This window comes from Impatiens glandulifera, chromosome 6, assembly GCF_907164915.1.
Source record: "Impatiens glandulifera chromosome 6, dImpGla2.1, whole genome shotgun sequence".
In the NCBI taxonomy this organism is placed as follows: domain Eukaryota; kingdom Viridiplantae; phylum Streptophyta; class Magnoliopsida; order Ericales; family Balsaminaceae; genus Impatiens; species Impatiens glandulifera.
The window spans coordinates 46,308,895-46,336,481 of NC_061867.1; the positions used below are offsets into that span (position 1 = coordinate 46,308,895).

At 28.9% G+C, this 27,587-nt stretch overlaps 3 protein-coding genes across 3 annotated transcripts; 2 read left to right on the forward strand and 1 right to left on the reverse strand.

Moving 5' to 3' along the window:
- The first annotated feature begins 8,612 nt into the window (after nt 1-8,612).
- LOC124943693 (transcription factor TGA2.2-like) lies at nt 8,613-17,974 on the forward strand. Its single transcript, XM_047484169.1, has 5 exons — nt 8,613-8,697; nt 15,988-16,038; nt 16,278-16,552; nt 17,302-17,529; nt 17,831-17,974. Exons 1-5 carry the CDS (start codon nt 8,613-8,615, stop codon nt 17,972-17,974), a joined length of 783 nt encoding a protein of 260 aa, XP_047340125.1.
- Nucleotides 17,975-23,402: 5,428 nt separating this feature from the next.
- On the forward strand, nt 23,403-24,109 carry LOC124942372 (probable histone H2A.1). The gene is made up of 2 exons (XM_047482859.1): nt 23,403-23,652; nt 23,735-24,109. Exons 1-2 carry the CDS (start codon nt 23,440-23,442, stop codon nt 23,975-23,977), a joined length of 456 nt encoding a protein of 151 aa, XP_047338815.1. The 5' UTR covers nt 23,403-23,439; the 3' UTR covers nt 23,978-24,109.
- A 2,516-nt stretch (nt 24,110-26,625) lies between these two features.
- Nucleotides 26,626-27,318, reverse strand: LOC124942373 (probable histone H2A.1). Its single transcript, XM_047482860.1, has 2 exons — nt 27,085-27,318; nt 26,626-27,002 (listed from the first exon to the last, which is right to left on the reverse strand). The coding sequence occupies exons 1-2, from the start codon at nt 27,292-27,294 to the stop codon at nt 26,760-26,762; spliced, it is 453 nt and encodes a 150-aa protein (XP_047338816.1). The 5' UTR covers nt 27,295-27,318; the 3' UTR covers nt 26,626-26,759.
- Nucleotides 27,319-27,587: the final 269 nt, after the last annotated feature.

Below are 27,587 nucleotides of genomic sequence, written 5' to 3' on the forward strand. Positions count from 1 at the left end.
CTGAAAATTTGATTCTAATATCTTGCTTTGATTAATTTGTTGAGTAATTCTTATCATGTCCTTGCAAACCATTCCATTTATATACTCACAAAAATATTGGACATTTAGTTGTGTCCTTAGTCCTTGCCACGTGAAATGCCTCACTCAAAATGCAATAATGTATTTCTCTGTTTTTAATTTTATTATTAACTTATCACACCTTAATAATAACTTTGATTCTATGATCTATACTTGGGTTCCTATAAATAAATAAACCATAAAAATAGTTCATTTTTCTAAAAAAAATAATGAAATTTAAAAGGACATTAGATATTCAATATGAGATTTTTTAATTTAAGACTCTTACTATTTAAATTACTATAAATAATTTTGTTTCTTAATTCATATTTATTGTTTTTCGTTTAAATGAAAAAAAATTATAATTAATTGTTCTAAGAATAAATAGATTTAGTTATTAGTTTTACTAATTAACTAGTGAATATTAATGAGTAAAGAAAAAGAGAGTTAGAAATTAGAGGGGATTGAACATAATGTATGGAAAAAACTTATTTGGAGGGTTTGAACTTAATATAATAAAAACTAAATTAAAAAAATGCATTAGGAGAGAATTCAAAACAAAATATACATTATTTATCTTAAAAGACACTGTAATATTCGGGACTCATCCATGAGTGAATTGTGGGTTAAGAAAATATATCATTTTTCTATATCACATTTGTTTTTCGCTGATGACACGCTCTGCATAGTTCATGCTACTTACATGAATTTTAAACACCTTTGGGATATTTTATGGGTATTCGGTGCATGTTTCGATCTTCGAGTGAATCTTAATAAGTCAAATATCTTTTTCTTAGATCCTGTTTAAAATAGAAGAATGATGATGTTGAAAAACGTGTTAGAGTTTAGAATTGGTGATCTTCCCTCAACCTACCTCGGTTTGCCATTGGGTGCTAAATTACGATTCAATATCTCTTGGGACTCGATTATCACTAAAATGAAATGTAAACTATCTAGATGAAATAGTAAAATAATCTCAAAAGGGGTCGGTTAATCCTCATTAAGAGTGTGTTGTCATCTATACTCATATACATGATGTCATTATTCATTCTTCCCAAGAGTGTACTAGTGAAAATGAAGAGAATAATGTGTAAATTTTTGTGGGGATCCTCTAACTCATCGTTTTTTTTCATTTAGTTAATTGGGATAAGGTTAAATGTTTTAAAGATTAAGGAGGTTTGGATATTTGAGATCTTATTTTTTTTTTAATAAGACTCTTCTATCAAAATGGTGTTATAGATTTACAACGAAATCGAATAGTCTTTGGGAATCGGTGATCAAATGTAAGTATGATTATGATTGATCTAGTTGGTTCACAAAAATATCTAATTATCAAGCGGGGTGTAACATTTAGAGGAGATTTATTCTATGTGGAAATTCGATCAGTTTTTGGAACGACAGTTGGTGTAGTGTCAAAAGTCTAGCTACATCGTATTTGAGTTAATTCTATTGTTATATATAGAAGTGTTACAGTCATGGACATGTGTGATCCTCGATCTAGTGGTTTCATTAGCCGAATTAGATATAGAAGGAGATTAAACATTATGGAGAGTTCATCTCATAATATAATTTTATTTTTGGTAGGACGCAAAGAAGTGTCCCCTTCTGAATAAGATGTTACGCATTGACAAGACATTGATAGTTTTCATGCGGGGAATTGTTACAAGTTGTTCGCTAAAATGAGTTCAGATATTTTTTGTTGGAAAAAACTTTGGGAGTCAAAGATTCCATCAATGAAATTCTTACGGATGATATGTGCATGAAAAAATGTTGTATTATGGTTAGTCGTTGTCGTATGTGTCACGAGGAGGTTGAATCAACAACTTTTGCGCTGTCGAGATGTGTCTAGTATCTGGAGTCCTTTGTGAAGTATCACTGGGATTCATTGGGTGATACCCGAGTCTTTGGTTAGTTGTTGGGAAATTTGGATTGATGCGACTAATATGGCAGACCTAAATAATTGGGTTATCATCCAAATTATTTTTTGGTGGACTATCTGGTTGGAGAGAAATCGCCGAACTTTCACTAATCGTAGTCGTCCGATGCGTATCATTCATAATGATACTTTCTGAGATTAATTCTAGAAAACCGATAGAGTTCGTTGAAGAGTTAATCGTTCCTCTCGAAGATTTACGAACTCGATAATCTATTAACTAACGTTTTTTATTTTCTATTTATTTTTATTTTATATTCATGTGATGTTTTTATGGTTGTAGTCCATATTTATAATATACATGTACATTTTAAAAAAAAACATTATACTATTATATGATTTAAAAGATTTAGATGCATAAAATTTAATATGTAATAAAAAAAATGGATTTGACATAAGCCTATTACTAATGACTATTTAGACTTCAGCTAATTTCTATCCTGAGTTAAAAAAAAATATTTTTGTACTATTAGAGCTGGTATGATCTTGGTTTTATTATTTTTATTTTATTAATGGATTTTTTAATTTGTTTTTATCGCATTATTTAATTTATTAACTAAAATATTAAATTTATTTTATATTTTTATTAAATTAAAATTTTATTTTGTAATTTATCTTAAATAATTTTCTAAAAAACTCATTTTTTATAAAACAATATTTTTAATAAAAAATCAAATAAGCTATTAAGAAACAGTGTTATGTTAAGATTTTCCACGTAATTAATTATAAAGGTGGCGATTAGTTGGCGGTTGCGTTAATATTTGTGAACGACTTAAAAATAATAATAAAAGCGAGTAGCAGGATCCTGGGTCTTGATTGGTTTGTTGTTTATTCCATATAATAATAATAATAATAATAATAATAATAATAATAATAATAATAATAATAATAATAATGTTTAATTTGAATGTATTGGGTCGGGATGTGGTTATATATATTTGGATCGAATCGTTTCCACCTAAAAATTTGAACGGTTAAAAATAAAATAAAAAATTATATAAGTATATATTTTGAACGTACACCCTAACCAAAAAAATAAAATTATTTAACCAACTAAGTTAATAAGACTTTATATTTTAAATTCTAATCTTTATATTTTTTGTTTTGACTAAAATAAATAAGAAAAATATAATGAAAACTATTTTATTGTATAAAAGCAAAGTAATCAATTTGTTACATATTAATAAAAAAATGAAAATAAAACTACAATAAAATAAAAATAACACTTAAAGATAAAAATCACCTACCCGTAAAATACCTAATCACTCAGGAAAATACTAGATTGGAATCAAATGTCTCTTCACAAATAATGAGAAACCAAAATGTTTAATTATTATATATATATATATATATATATATGTGTGTGTTTTAGTGATGCAATTATAATATTAGTTTGTTTAATAATGTGATTTTTTAAAAACAATTTTATATTATTATTTTTCAAAGTAAAATAGAAGTGATCACAAATTTTTATAGTATATATTTTTTCATTATTTAGACCGAGCACATGTATTGCCCCACTTCATTTAATAGAAAATTTATATGAGATTTCTATTTCTTTTTTACTTTAAAATTACTGTCATTTAAATTATTATAAGTATAATTAATTATTTATTTACATTTATGTTATTTAATTACCTATTTTAATTTACAATATCAAAAATATAATTAATTATTCTAAAATTAAATAAATTCAGTTAAAGTTTTTGCTTAAGGAATAATGAAATGTAATTCGGTCCCTGCTGCCTAAAAGTGAGTCAACCTACAATAATATTAATTATATATTATATTATTAATTTTATCTATTCATTATCTCTTTCAATATTTTATATATATATATATTAGATAAATTGTTAAAATTTTCCTAATAATTAATACAGGTGGCTATTGGTTGGCAGTTGTGTTAATATTTAATGGTGCTCCTTTCAATGTTTACATTCTTCTTAGTTTATTTTCTTATTATTTATATATAACAATGCTTAATTTTCAAAATGTCTGGATTTTTGGGTTAAGAGCTATGATTCATTTGAATATATATGTGAGAGGAAATAGATACTTGGGTCGGATTGTGAGTTGACCCGCCTATAAACTTCAAACGATTAAAAATAAAATTTAAAATTATAAATATTATATTTCGAACTCGTAACCTAACAAAAACAAATACAACTCTTTAACCAACTAGGCTAATAAGACTTTATATTTTAAATTCAACACCAAATTTGATGAACGCGGTACGTTTTAACAATATAAGTTCAACTTTTTAACTAACTAGTCTCTCTATATATATAATGATGCTTAATTTTCAAAGTGTCTGAATTGTCGGGTCGAGAGATGTGGTTAATTTGGATATATATGTGAGAGTAAATGGATACTTGAGTCGGATTGTGGGTTGACCCGCCCAAAAACTTAAAACGGTTAAAAATAAAACAAAAAATGCTATATGTATGTTTCGAACTCGCAACCTAACAAAAACAAGTACAACCCTTTAACTAACTAGGCTAATAAGACTTTATATTTTAAATTCAACACAAAATTTGATGAATGCAAGACGTTTTAACAATATAAGTTCAACTTTTTAACTAACTAATATATATATATATATATAAATATATATATATATATATAATGATGCTTAATTTTTAAAGTGTCCGGGTGTCAGGTCGAGAGTTGTGTTAATTTGGATATATATGTGAGAGTAAATTAAAAATGCTATCACATTTTTATCGTAATTTTTTCCTTGGTCTTTATATCATTACTCGTCCAAATGCACGGACTACCTGCTAGTTTTACTAATTACTTTTATTTAATTTAAATACATTTTAATATTTCTTAACTAGCATATTAATCATAAACAATTTACTTTTTTTTAACAATAAAATTTATATTTATGGCAAGAATGTTTAAATTATTTATTCAAAAGTAATAGTAAGCCCAAAAATAATAATTAATATTGATTGTAATGTATGTAGGACTAACCAATACCTAAATCCATTAATGAATTTTGGTCTATGATTAAATATTGTTAGACCTAATCATAATTTCGAATAAATATTAAAAACAATTATATTAGAATAACAAAAATAATAATTTCAATTAAATTTGAGATATGTAATCCCAAAAAAACCCTTTGTTCGGTTTTCGTGGAAAAACTCGAGGTTTGAGAATTTTCAACATCGGTTTGCGTATCATAAATTTTCTTTATAAAATAAAACATTATTTTAAAAGACTATTAAATGATCCCCTATAACTTTTGAAATTAATGAAAGATAATTAATTTGTGGTTCAATTTTAAATAATTTGAGTATTTGCGATAATCAAATCACAATTTGATTTTTTAGAAATTCGTTGTTTTAAATTAATTAAAAATAATTAATTTAAAAGATTATTTATTTGAAACAAAGTCACCAATTGATTTTTGAAAATCAATAAAAGTAGAATACGTCTACAAACGTATTGACCAAAGTTTTTTTTAGTTCGTAGTTTGGTGATACTCGGAAAGGGCTTACGAGCTTCATCTTCCGTACTCGTTTTAATAACGGTATCTACTTATAAATTTGACTTTTAAAAATCGGTTGTATTACATTTTATTTTAAATAATTATTCTTCACGTCCTAGGAATGCATATGATTTAACGTTGTTTAAATTATTGTAACAACAATATTTATTAGAGAAAGTTCAACTTATTACCAATGTGTGAGCTGTGAAATATTTTTCTTCCCATTCTAAATCTTTTGTAAATGGAAGGTTTTCATGATTTGGATTTCTCTCTTTGACATATTAATGCAGAACACATAAAATTGATCACTACATAAAATTGGGAAGAAGTTCTGTAAAGTCTCATTCGAAGATGCATGTGAGCCGTCTTTAAGTATTCAGATGATATGTTAAAATATTGGATGGGTTACTTACAATGTTAGTCTTCTTTAAGTCTTCCGTTGATATATTGAATATTCTCATTTCATCTTTAAGTGTAGCAAAAATAATTTGGGCTCATATATGCACTCTACAAATTAACGTCACAATAAGACCATCAGATTAAAAAAAATAATAAACAACCATGAAAAGAACATCAGATATAAAAAAAAAAAGCTTACAGAAGAGGCTATAGAGAAGAAAATTATTTTTATGGGAACCCACATAGCATTGATTTTTCATTGAAAGAAAATGAAATTTGCTGATGGTAGTATGCTATGTCCTGAATAATACTTATTTACTAGAAAAAAATGGAAGAAAATACATTATAAATACTATGAAGAGTTCTAAGGGTGTTACATTTCCAATTCATTTAAAAAAATTAACTCCATTATGATTCTATATGGGTCTTCTATGTTGACATTTTCAAAGTAAATTGAATATTTGTCCGTTCTGGTTATCATATAGGGATATTGAAGGGCCTTCGGAAGTTTCATCTTCCTCTTAGTTTTTTTTGCTTGGCCCTAGTTCTGACCATTTTTTTTGCTTAGTGTTATTCTTTTACTTCACCACAAAACACCACCATTTACAGAAGATTTTGTACTACAACCTTCACTTGGGGTCCCGTTTCTCTAACCACCACTTCGGGTGTCTTTGTAAATAATTTATGGAGGGCATCCATGAGATATTTGTCTTTGCACATATCAGCGTATAAGACTTGAATGTAGGACTTGCACATAGGCCTTATGTCCCATTTTTTATGCTAAATTGCTTACACCTTCCAACACTTACGTGTGATTGTTTTAATAATAGATGTAGCAATCAGCATGAATGCATCACTAACAAGCTTCCATGGCCCTATGTCAACCTCATCCTCATCCTCTACGATATGTAGTATTGCCTTCTAATGCGCTACATTTTTAGGCTTTGCAATCTTAGTGGTTGTCACTGTCTCATGTTAAGGCACTCCCTCATATCTCTTTGTCTCATGCATCTCATATTTCCTTGTCTCATGTAAAGACACCTCCTCGTCATATGGCATATGTTGAGTGTTTAAAAGTGGAGGTAGATGTGAAAGGCGTCTAACATCGCTCCCAAGTCTGAATCCTCCATGTACCAATTCTTTGTCCAACTTTTTTTTCATTCTACTGTCATTCCAACATGACAATATCGAAAATCGTTGTTCGTGAAGTATTTGGAGTTCAGGGTTGTAGACCCTACACAAGTAGAACAATTGAAAATATATATTTAATTTGTTAGAAACATTTGTATTTGAATAAACCACCAAAATAAAATATTGATGACAAAGATTATTTACAAGAAGAAATGTATGCGGTCCATGGAAATGACTTTTTTCGTTATTCTTCCACTTATCGCATGAATTAACTAATCACTTAAGTACGAATTTGCATCAATTAAAATTTTGGCTATTTTCAACATTAAAAATAAATTTGAGAATCTTAAACCTACATGTACAAAAATAGATTTGAGGATTATTAACAATGCATAAAAGTGTATAAGAATGAATGATGCTTTGAAATGTAAGTTTTAGGATTAACTATATACCTAGAATGTTGACTCTTACGTGGTCCATAGAAAGCTACTGAAAACATATAATACAAAATCCATCTTAAAATGATTGTCAATTGTTCTATTCTCCAAGATTTTCTCTTGCATTTCGGTCATTTTAGGAGAGCCACTGTTATGTATAATTTCCCATTTAATCCTTCACTCCATCAACTTCATATAGTGCTTGGGGCATCGAGTCTCGTTTCCCATAGACTCTACAATCTCTATATTCTCTCTAGAGATGCCCAATACGTACTGAACATCATCTTCTTCTATTTTTACTGCATCGTTACTTCGTAGGATTATCGCACACCTACTAAAGTCAAATGATCTAACAAGGTATCGAGAGAGTTCACTAGGGCATTTAGAAAGACGAAGTGATATAAGACCTCCGAAGTTTATGGCCTACACAGCCTCTTTTTTTTCATTAGTTAGTCGTTCAATAAGATTTCAAAGGCCCATCGATGAGGTCCTAGTCAAAAACATATTGTGGCAAGATTTTTTTCTTTTTTGGGAGGGTTCAACTGTAGTTGTAGCTACACTCTCTGTAGTTGATGTAGCTAATGTCTCTTTTTGGGCATTCTTTTTATATTCTCTAAGACTTTGTTTAGTTGTAAGTATAACAATGTAGATATATGATAATAATATGTATAGTAAAGTTATTGAGTTGTTTGGTTATAAAGTTTATATCTACAGTATTTATAATAAGTATAAATTACACCTCAAATGCTGTATAAAATTATAACTAATAGGAGTAGGCATAAATTTTACTAATTTTTACTTTACATATTTAACCTTAGATATAAATTATCTTTCTCAATAAACATTTTTATTTTATCTCTCTTCAAACTTTATCCATGTAATAGTTTGGTCTTCGAAAGTTATTCCAAGGCAACATTTCATACTATGGTAAGTGTTTAGTGGGAGATTGAATACGAGGAATCGGATTAGATTAAGAAATATGTGGATATCCCGGATAAAAGTTGTCTATTGTGTGAAGGAAACGAAGAGTACATCAGTCATCTATTAGGGGGCTTCCCATTTTCTAGTTCGATTTGGGGTATGTTTTCCTCAACTATGGGTATTTCTATGTTTGTGAGGGAGTGAATTGATATTAAAGAAATTGCTCTTGTTAAGGAAAATGGCAATCAATTCCCAGCAAGCGTATATAAGTGTGGATTTGCTTCAATCATCTATCATTTATGGGTTGAAAGAAATGCAAGAGTGTATGCAAGGGTTAGAAGAAATATGGACGAAGTTTGGAAGGATATTATGTTTGATTGTGGCTCCCTTATGAAAATGTGGGGGCAAATTCCCACAAACGAGTGAAATTGGAGCTTTTGCCAAGGTAGGAAAATCCCATACGATGAAGTCACGCAATCGCACATTTTAAGGCAAGATAAAAGATTGATAGTTTTGTAATAATGTCATAAACGTGTAGTTTTGTATGCTTGTATTTCAATTATGTATTTTTCTTTTAAATCAAGTCTAGGTTTTTCTAGCTTGATACGAACAAGTCATGTCAGTTTTTTCCCTTTTGTGGAATTTTTAATAAAATGACGATAAGTTGTTTTTCCAAAAAAATAATATTTATTAATTTCTTTTTCTTCAACCTAATATGCAAATATAAGATGAACATCTCAGAAATTCAATCTCAAGATCAATCCTAAATCGAACGAAGAAGAGGTGGTGGTGGTGGTGGTTGGACGTCTTCATCTTCAACCTAATCAAACACATATACAGTAGTGGTGAACGAAGTAAAGTTTTTGAAACCTAATCTGAGAACGAATTTGAAAAATAATAGTTTTCTATCAGCGTCAATACTCCTAACATCATCAAGTAAGCATGTTTTTACAATATTTCTTTATATAGTGAATATTAAATGAAATAGAATATTCTTTTATTTGCTCAGAAATTAGATATTTATAAAATTTTACAATACAAGTTTGATATATTTGATTTGAGTTAAGTTTTACCCATACACCATTCAAAAAGACTGATTCATAAAAGAACACAGGATGTTGAACTTTAGTATTACTATATAAGTATTTATAAATAGATGATCATCTTTATATGAGTAATTGATCTTTATAGGAGTAACTGGAAATATATATATATGTAATGATAACTATATTATCCAACTATGTGTAATAGTTAACTTTAGTATTACATCTCCAACTATGTGTAATAGATGTTGATCTTCATAAGAATAACTAAAAATATATGTGTAACTATATGATCTTTATAAGAGTAACTGAAAATATGTGTAATGATAACTACAATTACCGTCTCCAACTATGTGTAACTACAATCTCCAATTATGTGTAATAGATAACTTTAGTATTACCGACTCGAACGTGTAATAGATGTTAATCTTTATAGGAGTAACTGAAAATATATTATAAACTATAAGATTTTTATAGGACTGTATAATTTTTATAGGAGTAACTTATGATCTTTATGAAGTAACTATATAATTTTTATAAGAGTAACTATATGATCTTTGTAATAGTAACTAAAATATATGTGTATTGATAACTACAACTACTTTTAACAATGTGTAACTGCAGTCTCCAATTATATGTAATAGATAATTTTAGTATTACATTCTCCAATTATATATAATAGATAACTTTAATATTATAGTATCTAATTATGTGTAATAGATGCTAATCTTTATAGATAACTTTAGTATCACGTTATTTTTTTAATAATATTAGTTTTTAATTCTGACTAATAGATGGATGCTAGTGATGTTGAATATGACAATGATAAAGTAGTTGATTATGACAATAATAATAGAATGTGTATAGTTTTTGAAACTATAAAAATGAACATGAATTTTGTTGTTTGCTAAACATGGTTATGATATTTGTCTATGAGATATATCAATCTACATTTCATTGTATTCATCCATCTATCATTCTTGCACAACTTAGAACAACCATAATAAATAGGATAACAAAATACAACGATACTACATGTATTAACTTGTTAAGAATGGATAAAAAAAACTTTCCTTCTTTATGCAACCTTATATCTCACTCTAAAAGTGTGTCTCTAGAAGAAAAAATAGCTACATTTCTCTATATTCTAGCTCATCGCATTAAGATAAGGAATGTTTTATTTCCATTCTTTTGTTTCGGATGGACTACTAGTAAATATGTACATGAAGTATTGAAAATCCTTATATGTCTTCAAGCTGATATTCTTAAAAAGCCAGCGCCTTTGCAAAATTCTCATACAAATGAAAGGTGGAAATGGTTTAAGGTAAATAAAAATGTTTCATTCTCAACAAAAGACATCATGAAAGTTTTTAATGATTTTGTATACATTAAATAAAATTGTTTAGGAGCTCTAAATGGAACATATATTTATGTAAATGTGGGTGAAGATATGAAAGTAAGGTATAAAAATCAAAAATGACAAATTACAACAAATATGCTTGGAATTTGCTCTCATGATATGATGTTCATCTATGTGTTACCTGCTTGGGAATGTTTTTTTTGCTAATAGTAAAGTTCTAAGAGATGTAACTAATATAAATTGTGGTTTAAAAATTTCTCGAGGTAATATATATATATATATATATATATGACTATATGCTACTACAAAAATTTAATAGAAATATTAATCGATAGCTACATTTACACATGTTATTATTACTTAATAGATGCAAGATACACAAACGGAGATGGCTTTTTAACACCGTTTAAAGGTTATAAGTATCATTTAGAATCTTGGAGTATTGGACGATCACCTTCTAATTTTGAAGAATTTTTCAGCATGAAGCATTTTGCTGCAAGAAATGTTATAGAAATGTCATTTAGTTTGCTCAAACTTAGATGGACGGTACTAAGAAATCCTATTTTTTTATCCAATTAAGACACAATGTCACTTAATTATTTCATGTTGTCTATTACATAATTATATAAGAAGAGAAATGTCAATAGATCATATGGAAGAATTACTAACCGAAGAACTTCTACAACACTTGAATCCTCAAATTGGATATAATAAGTACCATAGAGACATCTGATGATTGGGCACAATGGAGAATTAAGTTAGCCAAGACAATGTTTCTTAAAGAAAAACTAAGAAGAAGTCGTGGGAGTATAATATAGATATTTATGTGTAATTTTTATATTTGAATGTTGTAACTTGAAATTTTGTTTTGTTTAATACTATGTGTTTTGATTGTAGTAGAAAAATTATATTCTATTTTGTTTAATACTATCTGTTTTTGTTATGTTTCATATTATCTTTTATGTTATGAATTCTTAGGTATGGATAGTCAAGATGATGATCCACATGCTCATCAAATTAATAAAAGAGGGAAAGGGAAGATTAGTAAAATAAGTTGGACGAACAAAAAACAACAAGTTCTTATTTGAGCATTAAAAGATATTGTAAGCTTAGGAATGAAGACATATAACACATTTCAATTAGGATATTTAAATGTTTTGTACGACAAAATGGTAGTTGCGTTTCCTAGTACTGACATACGCCCTACGCCACATATTGACTAAAAAATTAAGGTTTGGAAAAGAATATACACTACTATTGAACAAATGCGTACTTTATCAGGATTTAGATGGAATGATATAGACAAAAGCATTACTTGTGATGCTGATGTTGTTTGAGATCACATGTAAAGGTAAATTATTTTTAGTCAATATTGCATTTAATTTTTTTAGTGTAGTTTTATATTTTATAAATTTTATTTTAACTAAGGTGATCCTAATGCACATGGACTGAGAGACAAAACTCTTCCATTTTATGAGGATTAGGGTATTGTGTTTGGAAAAGATAGAGCGACTAAAGAATTTGATGAAGGGCCTACAGAAGCAATGATAACAGTGGATAATGAAGTTAGAAATGATGATATGGAGCATCAAGATGCTAAAAAAGAACCTCTAATGGGATCAGTAATACAAGAACTAGTAATGTGGAAGAAGGAAGAAAAGATAAAATAAGTAAATTTGATCATATGATGGCATATATGAAGGTGTCACAATGAGATAATATTGTACAAAGGCATAAGAGAATTTAACTGTATTAGTTTCTAAACAAAGTTACCACCATGATTTATCAACGAAAAGAGTGTAAGTATGTGAAATGATTTAATGCCGACAGGTTATTGTTCATCGAAAGACTTTCTCATTTGACTAGTTAAGAAATAATAGAGTTGCAATACTTATTTTTAATAGTAAAGTATAACATGTCACTTTTATACTTGCAAAATATGCACTGTTGTATATTTTTTAGACCATTAGGTCATATTTTTTTGGGGGAAAACGAATTAATCATGTAGCCCTCAAACACACATAACCATTTAACCAGACACAGAATTTGTCGTATGACGGGCTTGAACTCAGGACCTTAGGGATGAGAATATCCACATTTTATTGTCGCTAGGCTAAAAGAAGGGATAACAAATAGGTCATATTATATAGACATGTAGGCATATATAATATTTTGATAATTATATAGTTTGTGGAACTTACAAATCATGTTATCAAGTTTAAATATAATATAATGTATCTATTTTATATAAAGAATTGTGTACAATAAAATGAAGTTTATAGATATGTGAATGTGATATTGTTTTCTAACCATATGAAAATGAGATAATTAATTTGGTGTAACATATTTGCGTTTAATGATGGAGGAAGAATATGACCCATAACTGTCACATGATTAACCACATCCAAGCATTTCTTTGTCCATTAATTTTTCATCCTTCACCTTATCAGTTGGTCATTTTGGTCTAGGAATGATAAAAGATACAGATGAAACAACCCATTGTCGTTTACCGTTTGTGGTCATTTTTGTTCATTGTGACATAATCAATCAATGACATGTGGACTATATTTTTCTTATCATTTCTAAAACACACATGATGCGATAATTATCTAATAATTCTGTTATGATGCCACTTGATTTATGTAATCATATAATATTATTGTTATTTTAAAATATTCATATGATAATTAAATATTATTTTTATTAATTTAAATATAATTAATAATAAAAACTAAAATAAGATCAATATTAAATAATAATTAAAATAGTTTATATAAATGTAAGGGTAAAAGAGTCTTTTACTCTTTTTATTATATTTCTTATACCACCAACAAAACAAAAAATTATAAAACATATACAATTTATACATCTTTCATACTTCTAATCAAACACATGTAATCTATATAATTTATATATCTTAATACCCCATATAACTTATATCTCCTTACAGCTTGTATCCATATAAATAATATTACGTACCAAACGATATCTAAAAAAACAAATAAATGAACTGCGCTAAATGTATTTGAACTTAAAAATAAGTGTATGTGATAAAAATATGTAAATTTGAATGTTATTGGTGACAGTTCAGGAGAAAATTGTCCCAAAAGTGTTTATATTCGGGATGTTTATGTTCCGAAAGTGTTCATATTCGGGACGGTTATGTCCCAAAAGTGTTCATCTTCATGATGTTATGTCCTGAATATGAACAATTTCGATAGAAAACATCCCGAAAATGTTAATATTCGGGACATAAACGTCTTGAATATGAATACTTTCGGGAAATTTTAATCTCAAATATGCACATTTTCACTAGCTCCAACCAAAAATCTATTAAAAACTTAATTGCGAAACCCTAATCGCAAAACACTTATCACTAAACCATAATTGCTAAATAAAATCATCCCAGAGATATACATTTTCGAGACACATCCAAATAAGAGCAGATCATGCATGTAGGAATATTCGGGATTTTACATTTGAGTCTTTTCGATAGACTTGGTGAATGCAGTTTTACCCTCCTAAAACGAAGAGACATAGGAGACTTACCATTTTGAACGAAAAAGAAACGAACAAAAAACGAAGAGAAGTGAAAATGAAGAGTAAAAACAAAAACGAAAATGAAGAGAAGAAACGAAAACAAACAGAAAATAATAGAAAGAAGAGACTTGAAGACTTACCTTTTCAAACTTTTAAGCTGCTGAAGAATGAAAAGACGTCGAAGAAATAGTTGGAATTGTTGATTGAATAAGAAGGAAAAAGACGTTGAATAAATAGTTTGAATCATTGATTGAAGCAGAAGGAAGAAGAAGATGTTGAATAAGAGGTTTTGCCGAATAAATAGTTTGAAAGGAAGAAATCAATCGCCAAAAACGAAGAGATGGAGCTGAAGAGACGTCGAAGAAGGTATTAAAGAAAATAGAGTGAAAGAATGAAGGAAAATAAAGACAAAATATAAAAAAATATATATATATAATATCTTTTTTTTAAATGGTTGACGTGGGGCGACGTCATGATATGCCACGTCGAATTCGTGGTCTTGCTTTCATTGCCTCTATCATTTTTCTTTTCAAAAAGAGATAAAAAAATTAAATTTAAAAATAAATAAATTAAGATATAAAGAGAAATAACGTTGTAAAGCACAATGATTAAAACTATTTTTAATTATTATTTTAAAATATTTAAAAATATATAAGTTGAAATATTTATAAAATTAGTATATTATAATATTAAGTTTTTATATATTTTATATATTATTTTAAAAAAAAATATTTATTTTTTATTATATTAACAAGATGTGACATATCGTGCTAAAATAAAAGATGTAAAAGCATGTAAAGGCCGAACTTAATCATTTAAATAAGATATTTTAGATTATATTAATATTTGATTAATTTAATTTAAGTTCCCAAACTTTCCAAATAATATTATATAGTATCTTCCATGCATGTCTTATACTTTTTTTCCATAAATTAAGTCATAGTTATGATAAATACTTCTAATTAATAAAGTTAAATTTTTATATATAATAACTTATTTAATTTTTCAGTAAAAAATTATAAAACCTTTTTGTTTATGATTTATAAATAAAAAGACCTAAAATAATGTATTTGTTCCAAATGCTCAATCACAGTATAACACTATTGAATTGGGGATAACTTGCATAATTAGAGCACACTATATATATATTGAAAAATTTTAGTGAAGATGAATATATTATTTTGTCACATTTTTTAACATTATGCCTTAAATAAGATATAATTTAATATGGTGTCTATAAATAGGCAAAATAATTTCTTCATTATTTATTGAGAGAGAAGAGTTAAATAATTAAGAAAATAAAAAGTTTTCATCCATATATTTTTCACGATACATATGTTCGTAATGTTATTATTACGAAGTTTTCCTGAAATTCATTCTGAAAAGTCTGTTGTCTAGAAGTTAATCGTTCTTTCTTTATGACTTACGAGTTCGATAACATAACGAGTAACGATTTTATTTTTTTTTATCTCTTTCCATCCTTAATTCTCAGGGCTTATTTAACCAAATTATGACTTAAATAAGCAAAATGACTTCTTCATTATTTATTGAAAGAGACAAGAATTACATAATCAAGAAAACAAAAAGCTTTCATCTCTTGTTCTCTTCTTCTTCTTCTTCTTTATCTCTTTTCTGTTTATTATTGATCCTCAATTCTCAGGTCTCTTAAGCAATCTTTATATCAAGCTCCGGTGACCAATCTCATTCAACTAGTAGAAATGGTATTTAAACTCTTCATTATTCATTGAAAGAAACAAGAATTACATAATCAAGAAAACAAAATACTTTCATCCCCTTTTCTCTTCATCATCTTTATTTCTTTATGTGTATTTTGTAGAGAATCGTTATATCAAACTCCAGTGACCAATCTCATTCAACAAATGGAAATGGTAGCGATTAAAATCAAGAACCTTAAATGCATTAAATCAAGAACTCTATCTAACAAAGTAATAATTTGCAGGGGCACCATTAACGTTTGACATGGAATATGCTCGATGGCTTGAAGAGCAAAATGTGCACATGAATGATCTTAGATCAGCAGTAAATGTCTATACAAGTGATGCAGAAGTTCAAAGTGTTATTAATGATGTAATAGCACACTACAATGATATTTTCAGGCTCAAAGCCAACGCAACAAAAGTAGACGTTTTACATATATTATCTGGCATGTGGACCACCCCTGCTGAGAGGTGTTTCTTGTGGTTGGGTGGCTTTCGTTCTTCAGAGCTTCTAAAGGTTAGACAGTTATAATAAGATGGTAGTAAGATGGTATATAATGTTGATTTCGATTATTGATTCTTTTAAGAAGTCTTAAGGGTTGTATTTCAACGCTTACAAACAACTCTTTTAAATGAGTAGATTATGTCAAAAATCCTAAACTACTTATAGATACAAGTTGAAGTCCACTAATAATTAAATAAACTATAATTACATAAAACTATAAAAATAGTCGTTGACAATCAATTCTTAGACTCACATTTATGTGTGTTATATAGTGGGGTTAGTTATGTGTTATTTGAATAACCATTGTTTGGTTTGGGTTATGGAAAATGAGTTTAAATTTATGTAATTTTTGTAATAATATGAATATTTGATATATTTGTCAATTTTTGTTAGAAAGAATATTAATTGGAATTGGTATAGTGTAAACGGTACCTCGTGAGGAAGATGAATGAAAATAGAGAAAACCCGCAAAATGGTGGAATAACTATCCTTCACATTAAATAAACGGTGGTATAATCAAAGATCAAATTTCTCATTTGAATCAGACTGTTAATGCTGTAGTTTTTGTATGTTTTCTATTTTTTACTCATTTGTTTTAATCAAAATTAGGATTTGTGATTCTCTCCCACTTTTGAGTTTTTTAATAAAATGACATTAAGTCGTTTTATTTTAAAAAAATATCCTACCACATGTATAACTAGATGTAATTCTTCTTATTCGAGCATTCTTCAATTTTAATTTAGAAATTTTCAATTTTTCAGATTCTGGTGAAGCGAATAGAGTCTTTGACAGAACATCAACGGGCTTCATTAAGGAATTTGCAGGATACTTCTCAGCAGGCAGAAGATACACTTTCTGACGGAATGGACGCTTTGCAACGATCTTTAGCACAGACATTGTCTGGTTCATCTGGGAATGTTGCAAACTATATGGGTCAAATGGCTATGGCCATAAGGAAGCTAGGAGCACTTGAAGAATTTATACATCAGGTAATTGTTTTTCATTCTTATGATGCTGTCTTATACGACATCTTAACCTAACTTAATTAGATATATATTCATAATTTGTCCATGCGTATTCTCTTTCAAATTCATATTCAGACTCAACTCCAACTCAATAAACTGTGTTTTCAAATTTGTCAAGGTTTTTATTTATTATGATTTTTTAAATTGTTTTGTCAAATAAATTGATGTTAATCTAGTTGCAAAACCATTATTGTTTGTCTATTATCCATATGTGATATGTTGTTTTGTCAAATAAATGTACTAATGGTGTCTTAAATTTGGTTAGGGTGACAACCTAAGGCAGCAAACCCTCCAACAAATGCATTGGATTTTAACTACTCGACAATCCGCTCATGCTCTACTTGCCATGCACGATTATTTCACCCATCTTCGCGCTCTAAGTTCCTTTTGGCTAGCGCGACCAAGATAGTGAAAATGCGTTTTAGTATTGCTAGCTGACCAACCTAGTTGGAATGTAGTTTCCATAATTTTATTTTGTTTCAAGTGTTTATAAAAACAGAAATACATAATAGAGAGAAGAATTATCAAATGATTTGGAGAAAATATTGAAACTTGAGTTAGTATATTATAATTCAACAATTTGGTTTTATGATGGATTGTATATAGAGCACAAGAAACTAAAAACTCATTCCTAAATACATGGAAATTGTATCTCTAATACTTGTGTAAAATTTGGTTGAAAAATAGTTGAAAGCATTTTCACATTCTTTTGAAAATGATGAATTTTCATTCAATCGAAATAAATATCAATATTATATTTATAAAAAAAATTATAAGTCACAACATTATTACTATCATTTAAATAAATAACAATCAAACATTAAATAAATATATTGCAAAAATGTTATATATTTTGTCCACCTTAAATTTGTTCCTTTATAATTAACTATACTATGAAATCTTCTATTCTATATGACTAATTTATAATAACAATTTTATAAACTTTTATTTTTGCACTATGTTGGTACTAATTAACAATATGATGCTTCTTTTTATTTTTTACATTTATCCTAGTAGGTTAAATGAGTTTTTTGTTATTCCTTAAACTAGATACCTAGTATTATGTATAATAAACTATCAAATTTAAAATATGGTTAATTAACTAACTCTTAATTAAGGAAGTTTTAATAATTAATATTTATAGAAATAAATTGAGTATCATCTTAATTTGTGATTTGGTATTATTATATTTAAGAAATTTGTAATATTATTTATAGAAAAAAAAAGTAATTAATTTCAACCTATATATATAATTGTTAGATTGTAAATTGAGAAGAAAGAAAAATCATATTGGAGAAGCACCAAGTAAGAATTAAGGTACGATGATAATAAATGGGTTCCAATTAACTCTTTATTTCCTTTTAATACTGTACGTATTTATATTTCTCTAGTTAAGACTTAGGATATGGATATATATTGATTTTTATGAACATGAAAATATTAGAGTAATTTATTTGAAAATATGTGTTTTAATTAATGTATTGAAACTCACATGTTTATTATTGTTTTTCTAAAAAACTACAAACTCATCTCGAGAAGTCATTTGATGTTGATGAATGTAATCTGATTTCTTCAATGCCTCATAGAATTAAATCAATAAAATCACAACAGTATTATTGATAACTATTAGAATAGAGAAAAAGAATGTATGGGATGATATATTGAATTTTATAAATTATGTTTAATATATAAACCTTAGGTTATAATATCTTATAGATATATTATTATACATTATTGTTATAATGTATAAAATAATGAAAATGTAAAGTGAGACTAGTGATAGTTTGATTAATGTATAAATAGAGGATCACAAGGCAACATTGAAACTGTTTATCCAGTTTTACTTCTTTTAAGGCACTGCGAACAATTAAAATGTCGAAAAAGAGGAAACAAGTGACAATGAAAGGGATGCAATTAAAGTTACTTTGTTTAATTGAGACTATGATTTTGAGGACTAATTTGGTGTGCCTCAATGTTAGGTACAAAAAAAAGGAAGAAATATATGTGCGATTGTTTGTTTGATTCAAAAAGACATTAAATCACATAATGGTGAATATGTCAATCAAATCGTATTATTATGCAATTGTCAACTAAATTGTTACGAGATCATATAATGTTGTAGATGTCAAAGATATTACGTGATCTTTACCTTAAATGTGAATTCTAAAAGCCTATATATATAAATTGTAAACGAGAAGAGTGATGTGAGACTAAAACCTAAAACAAACAGAGAGAGTTAGAGTTTGTAATCTCTATTATAACTCTATTAAATCGATTCTCCGAAAGCAATGCGTAGAACATTTTTGGTCCGAAACTGGGTAAAACTCTTGTATTTTTATTTCGTTCTTTCTTACTTTTACGCTATTGTTTTGCATTCCGCTATGGTTGTTATTATTTTGATTAATCACCACAAACTAGTATTAGAGCCAAGTTGGGCTAAGGCAGTCGTGGTTCGATTTTTTGGTGAGTTTTTTTTCTTGATTCGGTGAATTGTTTTGAAGATTTAAGATGGGATCATCTTCTAGGGTTGATATCGAGAAGTTTGATGGGACGAAGGACTTTGGATTGTAGAAGATGAAGATGAGAGCACACTTAAGCAACATGGGAGTTGCTAAAGCACTCGAGGGGGAATCGCAATTATCGGTCTCGATGGACGCGGAGAAAAAGATGGAGGTGTTGGAACGGGCCTATAACACCTTGATTTTTAGTCTTAGTGATAAGGTGATGCGAGAGGTTGTTAGTGTCACGACGACAATAGATGTGTGACTTCAGTTGGAGTATTTGTATATGACTAAGACATTATATATCGTCTCAGATCTACATCAAGTAGCGATTCTTCAAGTTTAGAATGGCTGAGGGGAAGGACTTGTAAACGCATCTCGACAATTATGTCAAGATTCTCCTTAATTTGGAAAACATCGAGAACAAATACAAGGATGGGGATAAGGCGTTGATGTTTTTGAGTTCTTTACCAAAGTCGTATGAGACGTTTCAATGTTGAGGGTAAGCTCCTCCCTCCCATGATCTTCATTCTTCTTATCCTCAATAATGTGATGAGTGCGTTGAGATAGAAGGACCAAAATAAGAAGAATGAAGATAAAAATGTAAGTGGAGATGGATTTTTGGTTCGAGGGAGAACCGAGAGGAGAGACAATAAAAACAAGAAGAAGAGGCGTTTAAAGTCTCTCGGGAAGAAATCTACTAAGGTCTACAACTGTGACAAGGAGGGGCACTTTAAGCGAGATTGTCCAGATTTAAGTAATGACAGGAATAAGAGAGGAGAAGCAGCGGTTGCTTAACAGGTAAAAAATGGGTACGAAAGTGTGGACGTTCTCGCCGTCTCCTCTAATCAGTCCGACAAGCGTTGGATTATGGATTCCGGGTGTTCGTTCTATATGACACTTAAAAAGAGTTAGTTTGAGACATATGAGAAGATTTCGGTGGGTGAGATTTTGTTGGGTAACAACAAGTCTTGCAGTGTGATGGAAATCGAAATAGTGCGTTTGAAGACGCATGATGGAATCGAGAGGGTATTGATAGATGTAGGACACGTCTCCGACCTTGGGAGTAATTTAATCTCTCTCGGTTCACTAAACTAACTTGGTTTTGCATGGAAGGGTGAGAAGAACGTATTGATGGTCACAAAGGGTTCGCTAGTGATAATGAGAGGTGTGCGAGAGAAGAGTATTTATGTCTTTCAATGCAACACTTTGGTTGGTGATATAGCGACAATGGTGGAGCCTCGATATATATCGTCCACGAGTCTATGGCATAAGAGATTGGGGCACGTGAGCGAGAGGGGTTTGAAGGAGCTGAGTAAGAGAGGCTATTTTGGCAAGGAGAAACTTGATAATTTGGAGTTTTGCAAGAAGTGTATATACTGTAAAGCTACAAGGGTGACGTTTGGATGGTTGGTTGAGGTGACTCAGGAGACACTCAGTTATGTTCACTCAGACTTATAGGAGAGGCGAGGAATGTAACTCCAGGTGGAGGTTGGTACTTTATCACATTCATTAATGATTGTTCGCATGAGATTTGGGTATACATTTTGAAGCACAAGAATGAGACATTTGCTAAGTTCAAGGTGTAGAAGAAGATGATAGAGACTCAAACCGGAAAGAAGGTTATAAAGCTCTAAATAGATAATGTTTTGGAGTACCTAAACGAGAAGTTCAATTAGTTTATCAAGGAATAATGGATTGTTCGTCACTAAATTGTCCGACAAACACCGCAACAGAATGGCTTGGCGGAGCGAATGAACATAACGTTACTTGAGCGTGTCTAGTGTATGTTGTTTGAGGTCTGTCTACTGAAGCGGTTTTTTGGTGAGACGGTTAACATTGTGGCTTATCTTATTAATCGTTGTCCATCGACGGCATTAGAATGCAAGACACTGGAAGCAATTTGGAATAGAGCTCCTCCAAAACTCGACAACTTGAAAGTGTTTGGATGTGTGACTTACATGCACCAACGGGATGAAAAGCTTGATCTAAAGCGAAGAAGTGTATGTTTGTTGGATACTCTAAGGGAGTAAGATGGTTGAAAACTGTTTTACAAGAACGAGGAGATGAACAAGTGCATCATTAGCCATGGCGTGCTCTTTAGCAAAACCGAGTCATGGAGGAGATCATGGCAAAAATAAGTGATTGCAAGTAGAGGTAGGACAATGCCTACTAAATGGAGATGGGTTTTTAATGCAATCAAGATTGAAAGTCACTCAAGTGGAGAATTGTGTTGTGATGCTAATTTTCATTATAGGGTATAGGTTGCTTTGTGCTATGGTTTTATGTTATAGGAATCCTAGAACAAGATGTTAACGCAATTAAGATCTAAAAAATAAAATCAGACTTACATCTTTTCTAAAAAAAATATACAAAGACAAGTGGAATGCATGACTTATTTCATTTATTGATGATTGTTCCTTATTATTAATTAAAATTTGACTTTATAAACAAAATAAAATGATTATTATTATTATTTTTTTTTTTGTTATAGATGAATTATTTTTAAAGATAAATGTGCAGTTAAAACGGTAAAATTATAAAAATTGATGAAATACAATTAATAAATAACATTTTAAATATTTTAATAAAAATAATAATTTAAATATATATATATATATAATAATGAGTCTAAATATAAATAAATAAATTTTAAAAAATAAAAAATTAAATTGAACTCAAATAGTAAATTCTAATACTAAGTGGAACTTTTTCTCAACCTATAAATCTAATAATTATATATATAGGTTCAAGTTAATTACTATTTTTTTTATAAATAACATTCTTAATAAAAGATATAAGCAAATCACAATAATATTACACCTTTTTAAAATTAACGACAACTAACTATATTTTTATTATCCATTATAACACATAATATATAAATAAAGCTATAAAATTTATAAAATAAAGTATGAAAGTGTTAGTTTTTGATAATTAAATTTGTAATATGTATTACGTTAACATTAATAAATATTTTTCTTTTTAACTAGTTTTTATAATTTATGAATAAAGTATTATTATAAATTAAATTATAATATTATTTAATAATTTATTAAATATCTTCGAAATATTTGTAATCTATTAGTCATTAACAAGAATAGATTAGAAATAAATAAAAAATATAGGGCAAAATAAAAGTTTATAAGATTGTTAATATAAGCTCAGTACTATTTCCTCATTGGTCCACAAGCCTTTACACGGATCGATAGTAAACACTATCCACTGTCGGATGATGAGATATTATCTACGGTCCAGAACCCATCTCCCGCTCCCCCGCAAAAGTATCAATCTTTACACTGCCCCCAATATATAAACAGAAACCCATAAAATAAAATGAATAGCATTTGATCTTGATTGCAAAGTAAAAGAGATGGAAACCACCACCGGAATAGCAAAGAAGGGCGCCGGAGGAAGAAAGGGAGGTGATTCAAGGAAGAAATCGGTGACTAAGTCCATAAAGGCCGGTCTTCAATTCCCCGTCGGTCGTGTTGGTCGTTACTTGAAGAAGGGAAGATATGCTCAACGAGTTGGGTCCGGAGCTCCGGTGTACTTGGCCGCAGTTCTTGAGTATCTGGCAGCTGAGGTATATTCTCGATCTAAATCTCTGGATCTAGTATCTGTTTTATGGGTTTGATTTGAATTTGTGTATTCTGTTATGGGTTTAGGTTCTTGAGTTAGCTGGTAATGCAGCGAGGGATAACAAGAAGAATAGGATCATTCCAAGGCATCTTCTGCTTGCGGTGAGGAATGATGTTGAATTGGGGAGGTTGCTATCTGGAGTTACCATTGCTCACGGCGGTGTTCTGCCAAATATTAACCCTGTTCTTTTGCCCAAGAAGAATGACAAGGCATTGAATGAAGGGAAATCTCCATCCAAGGCAACCAAATCTCCCAAGAAATCAGCTTAGATTACCCTGTTCTTGTATAATCGGTTTATGTTTACGGTATATTGATGGAAAATCTAGATAAATAGGGCAGCGGCCAGTCTATTGTAATTCATAATTACTTAATTAGAAAAATGTGTTTTTAATTTTATTCCAGCCTTCATTACTATTTTAAATTTCTATCAATTATATTATTATATACATAATTATTATTTAAAATTAAAAAAATATATATATTTATATATAATTTAGTTATTAAACCATTTTAACTATAATGTACATAATAATTGATAATTTTTGTTAATAAAATTTATTTGTAGTTTCATTATTTCAAACTAATTTAATTAAACTGTTATAAATTTCTCTCAATCGAACTCCTTACATTATTTTCTTAAATGAAGTCGTTTTTGTTTCATGTAGTTAAATCTGTTATTAAATGAAGTCCTTTCTCCTAATATGTTTCGTTCTTATAATGAACTTTGTTTGTTTTTGTTTTAAGTATTTTTGTTGGTTTCATATTTACTTAAATGGAGTCTTCTCTTTGTTTTAGTTTCATGTATTTAAATGAAGTCTTTTCTTCCAACTTTATGCAGCAATATATTATACATGTAGTCATTTTGGTTATGTTATTTTAGCCCAATTTAGATTTTCAAATGAAATGGGTACCAATTTATATTTAAAAAAAGAAGAAAAATATTAAACTCTTGAGAAATTGCCCAAGATTAAAAGTCCTTTTTCTGACATAAAAAATTAAATTAAAACAGTCATGTTCTTATTACCTAAATAAGAAATATTTTTAACCCAATAAACAAATTCATTAACATTCCCCCACAAAATAAACTATCATCTATTTGAACACATTAATCTTGATTTTGTTACTGTTTGAATAACAAAACCAGCTAAACACATTGATCATCTTGGATGACATAAACACTCTTTAATTTAAAGAATCTTATTTTTGCATAAATCAATTCAATTGGTCTTGAAGATATAACATGAAATTAAATGTAATATCTACATGCAAATGGAAAGAAGACTTTAACTACCAAAAATAGACAAACCCTAACCCTGAATTAAACGATAAAGAAGTAAATTCAAGAGCTAGTAAACTTAGTAACCATAACCTTTCAGACACAGGATGTTTGGCAAGTTCACGAGTAAGAACAAGTCTTTCAGCAGTTTGAATCTGGCGAGAAGTCGTTGTAGGCTTCTTGTTGTATCGAGCTAGTTTAAATTCTTCTCGGCCTTGGGCGCCATCGATGAAATTGGCAAGTACGATTTTGAGAATAATTTAGGTAGTCAATTTTATTGGTAAAAGATCGAATCATGATTTATTTATATTGGTTGAGAAAAATCTTATTGGTTAATAGACTCGAACTTGAATAAATGACATGTTTATGTATTACTTAGTCCATTCTAATTCTTACGTTTATTAGACCCTTTAAAATTAATTATAATTTCAATTTTTAAATTTGATAAACCCTTTAATATTAGAAATTAGAATTAGAATTTTAATGAAATTTAATTTAATATAATTTTATTATTCTCAATTCTATTCTTTATAGTTCGAAATTCTAATTTCAAATTTTATTTTATATTTTTTCAAACAAAATAACTTATTATTTTATTATTTAAAATACGATTAAAGTTTTTAATGTTTTTTTAATTTAGGATATTAAAATATCGAATTGTGTTTTTTTTAATTTAGTAGGTTAATATTTTGAATTGATATATATTTTTTAAAATTAAGAAGTTAACATGTTTAATCGATATATTTTTAATAAAAATCGAAACTTAAATTTTTTTTTTGACACTTTAGTTATTATAATGGGTTGTGTCAAAATAATATTTTTATAAATTAAATAATATATATAAAAATTATTTTATTATATTTTTTTTCATTTTGGTCAACTAGCCGTGGAAGATTTTACTAGAGGAGTGCTCTTGGTATAGTAAATAGTGTTTATCAGTGGTTAACCGAATCATCCTATAAAAATGAAACGGTTATCAGTTATCTATAATATCAAATAAATCATTTTCATCTTTTAAAAATTAAAAAAATTTACCATAATAATTCTCCTATTCAACTGCTTCGACCTATTTTTTGACGTGCTTCTAAACCTGAATTTGTTATTCTTATTTTCTTCCTTTGGGTGCGAATAGAACCTTTTATTATATTTCTTCAAAATCAAAATTGTTGTGAATCCGCGAAATAGCAACAGAGTTTTTCCAAACATTTGTAATTTGTGGTCTAATTAAACATCTTGCTTTGCTTTGCTTTGACCATATGAATTGCGAAGAATAAAATTCAGTGATTAACACGACATCATCAAATGATACCAGTCTTGAATTTAAATTACAACTTGTACTTTTTTTCAAATACAGGAATTCGATTGTAAATTTGAACCAATTCCTACATGGATGAACATTAGCACAATTAAAATTCATGGGTTAAGAAAACATTGGCTTTCTAGAATCTTTTGTTCATATCTCGTCAAAAGCTATTCGATAATGTCTTTTTTGGTAGACTTCCCCCCGCTAATTCGAGTGAACATTCAAATATTTGTTTTAAAAAACAAATAACAATTATGTATATTATAGTTAATGGTTAAAATCTAAATAATTTTAAATAACAATTATGTATATAATAATATAATTGACAGGATGAAAAATAATAAAGAAGGATGGAATAAAATTTAAAACATTTTTTTTTTCTAATTAAATAATTAGGAATTACAATAAACTGGCCGCTGCCCTATTTGTAATATACTGTAAACAAAAACCAATTATACAAGAACAGGGTAATCTAAGCTGATTTCTTGGGTGATTTGGTTGCCTTTGCTGGAGATTTCCCTTCATTCAATGGCTTGTCATTCTTCTTGGGCAAAAGAACCGGGTTAATATTTGGCAGAACGCCGCCGTGAGCAATGGTAACTCCAGATAGCAACCTCCCCAATTCCACATCATTCCTCACCGCAAGCAGAAGATGCCTTGGAATGATTCTGTTCTTCTTGTTATCCCTCGCTGCATTACCAGCTAACTCAAGAACCTAAACCCATAACAGAATACACAAATTCAAATCAAACCCATAAAACAGATACTAGATCGAGAGATTTAGATCGATAATATACCTCAGCTGCCAGATATTCAAGAACTGCGGCCAAGTACACCGGAGCTCCAGACCCAACTCGTTGAGCATATCTTCCCTTCTTCAAGTAACGACCAACACGACCGACGGGGAATTGAAGACCGGCCTTTATGGACTTAGTCACCGATTTCTTCCTTGAATCACCTCCCTTTCTTCCTCCGGCGCCCTTCTTTGCTATTCCAGTGGTTTCCATCTCTTTTACTTTGTAATGAAGATCAAATGCTATTCATTTTATTTTATGGGTTTCTGTTTATATATTGGGGGGAAGTGTAAAGATTGATACTATTGTTGGGGGAGCGGGAGATGGGTTCTGGACCGTAGATAAGATCTCATCAGACATTGGATAGTGTTTATTATCGATCCGTGTAAATTTTTGTGGACCAATGAGGAAAGAGTACTGAGCTTATATTAACAATCTTATAAACTTTTATTTTGACCTATATTTTTAATATTTTTTCATTTCTCGTCCATTATTGTTAATTCTGT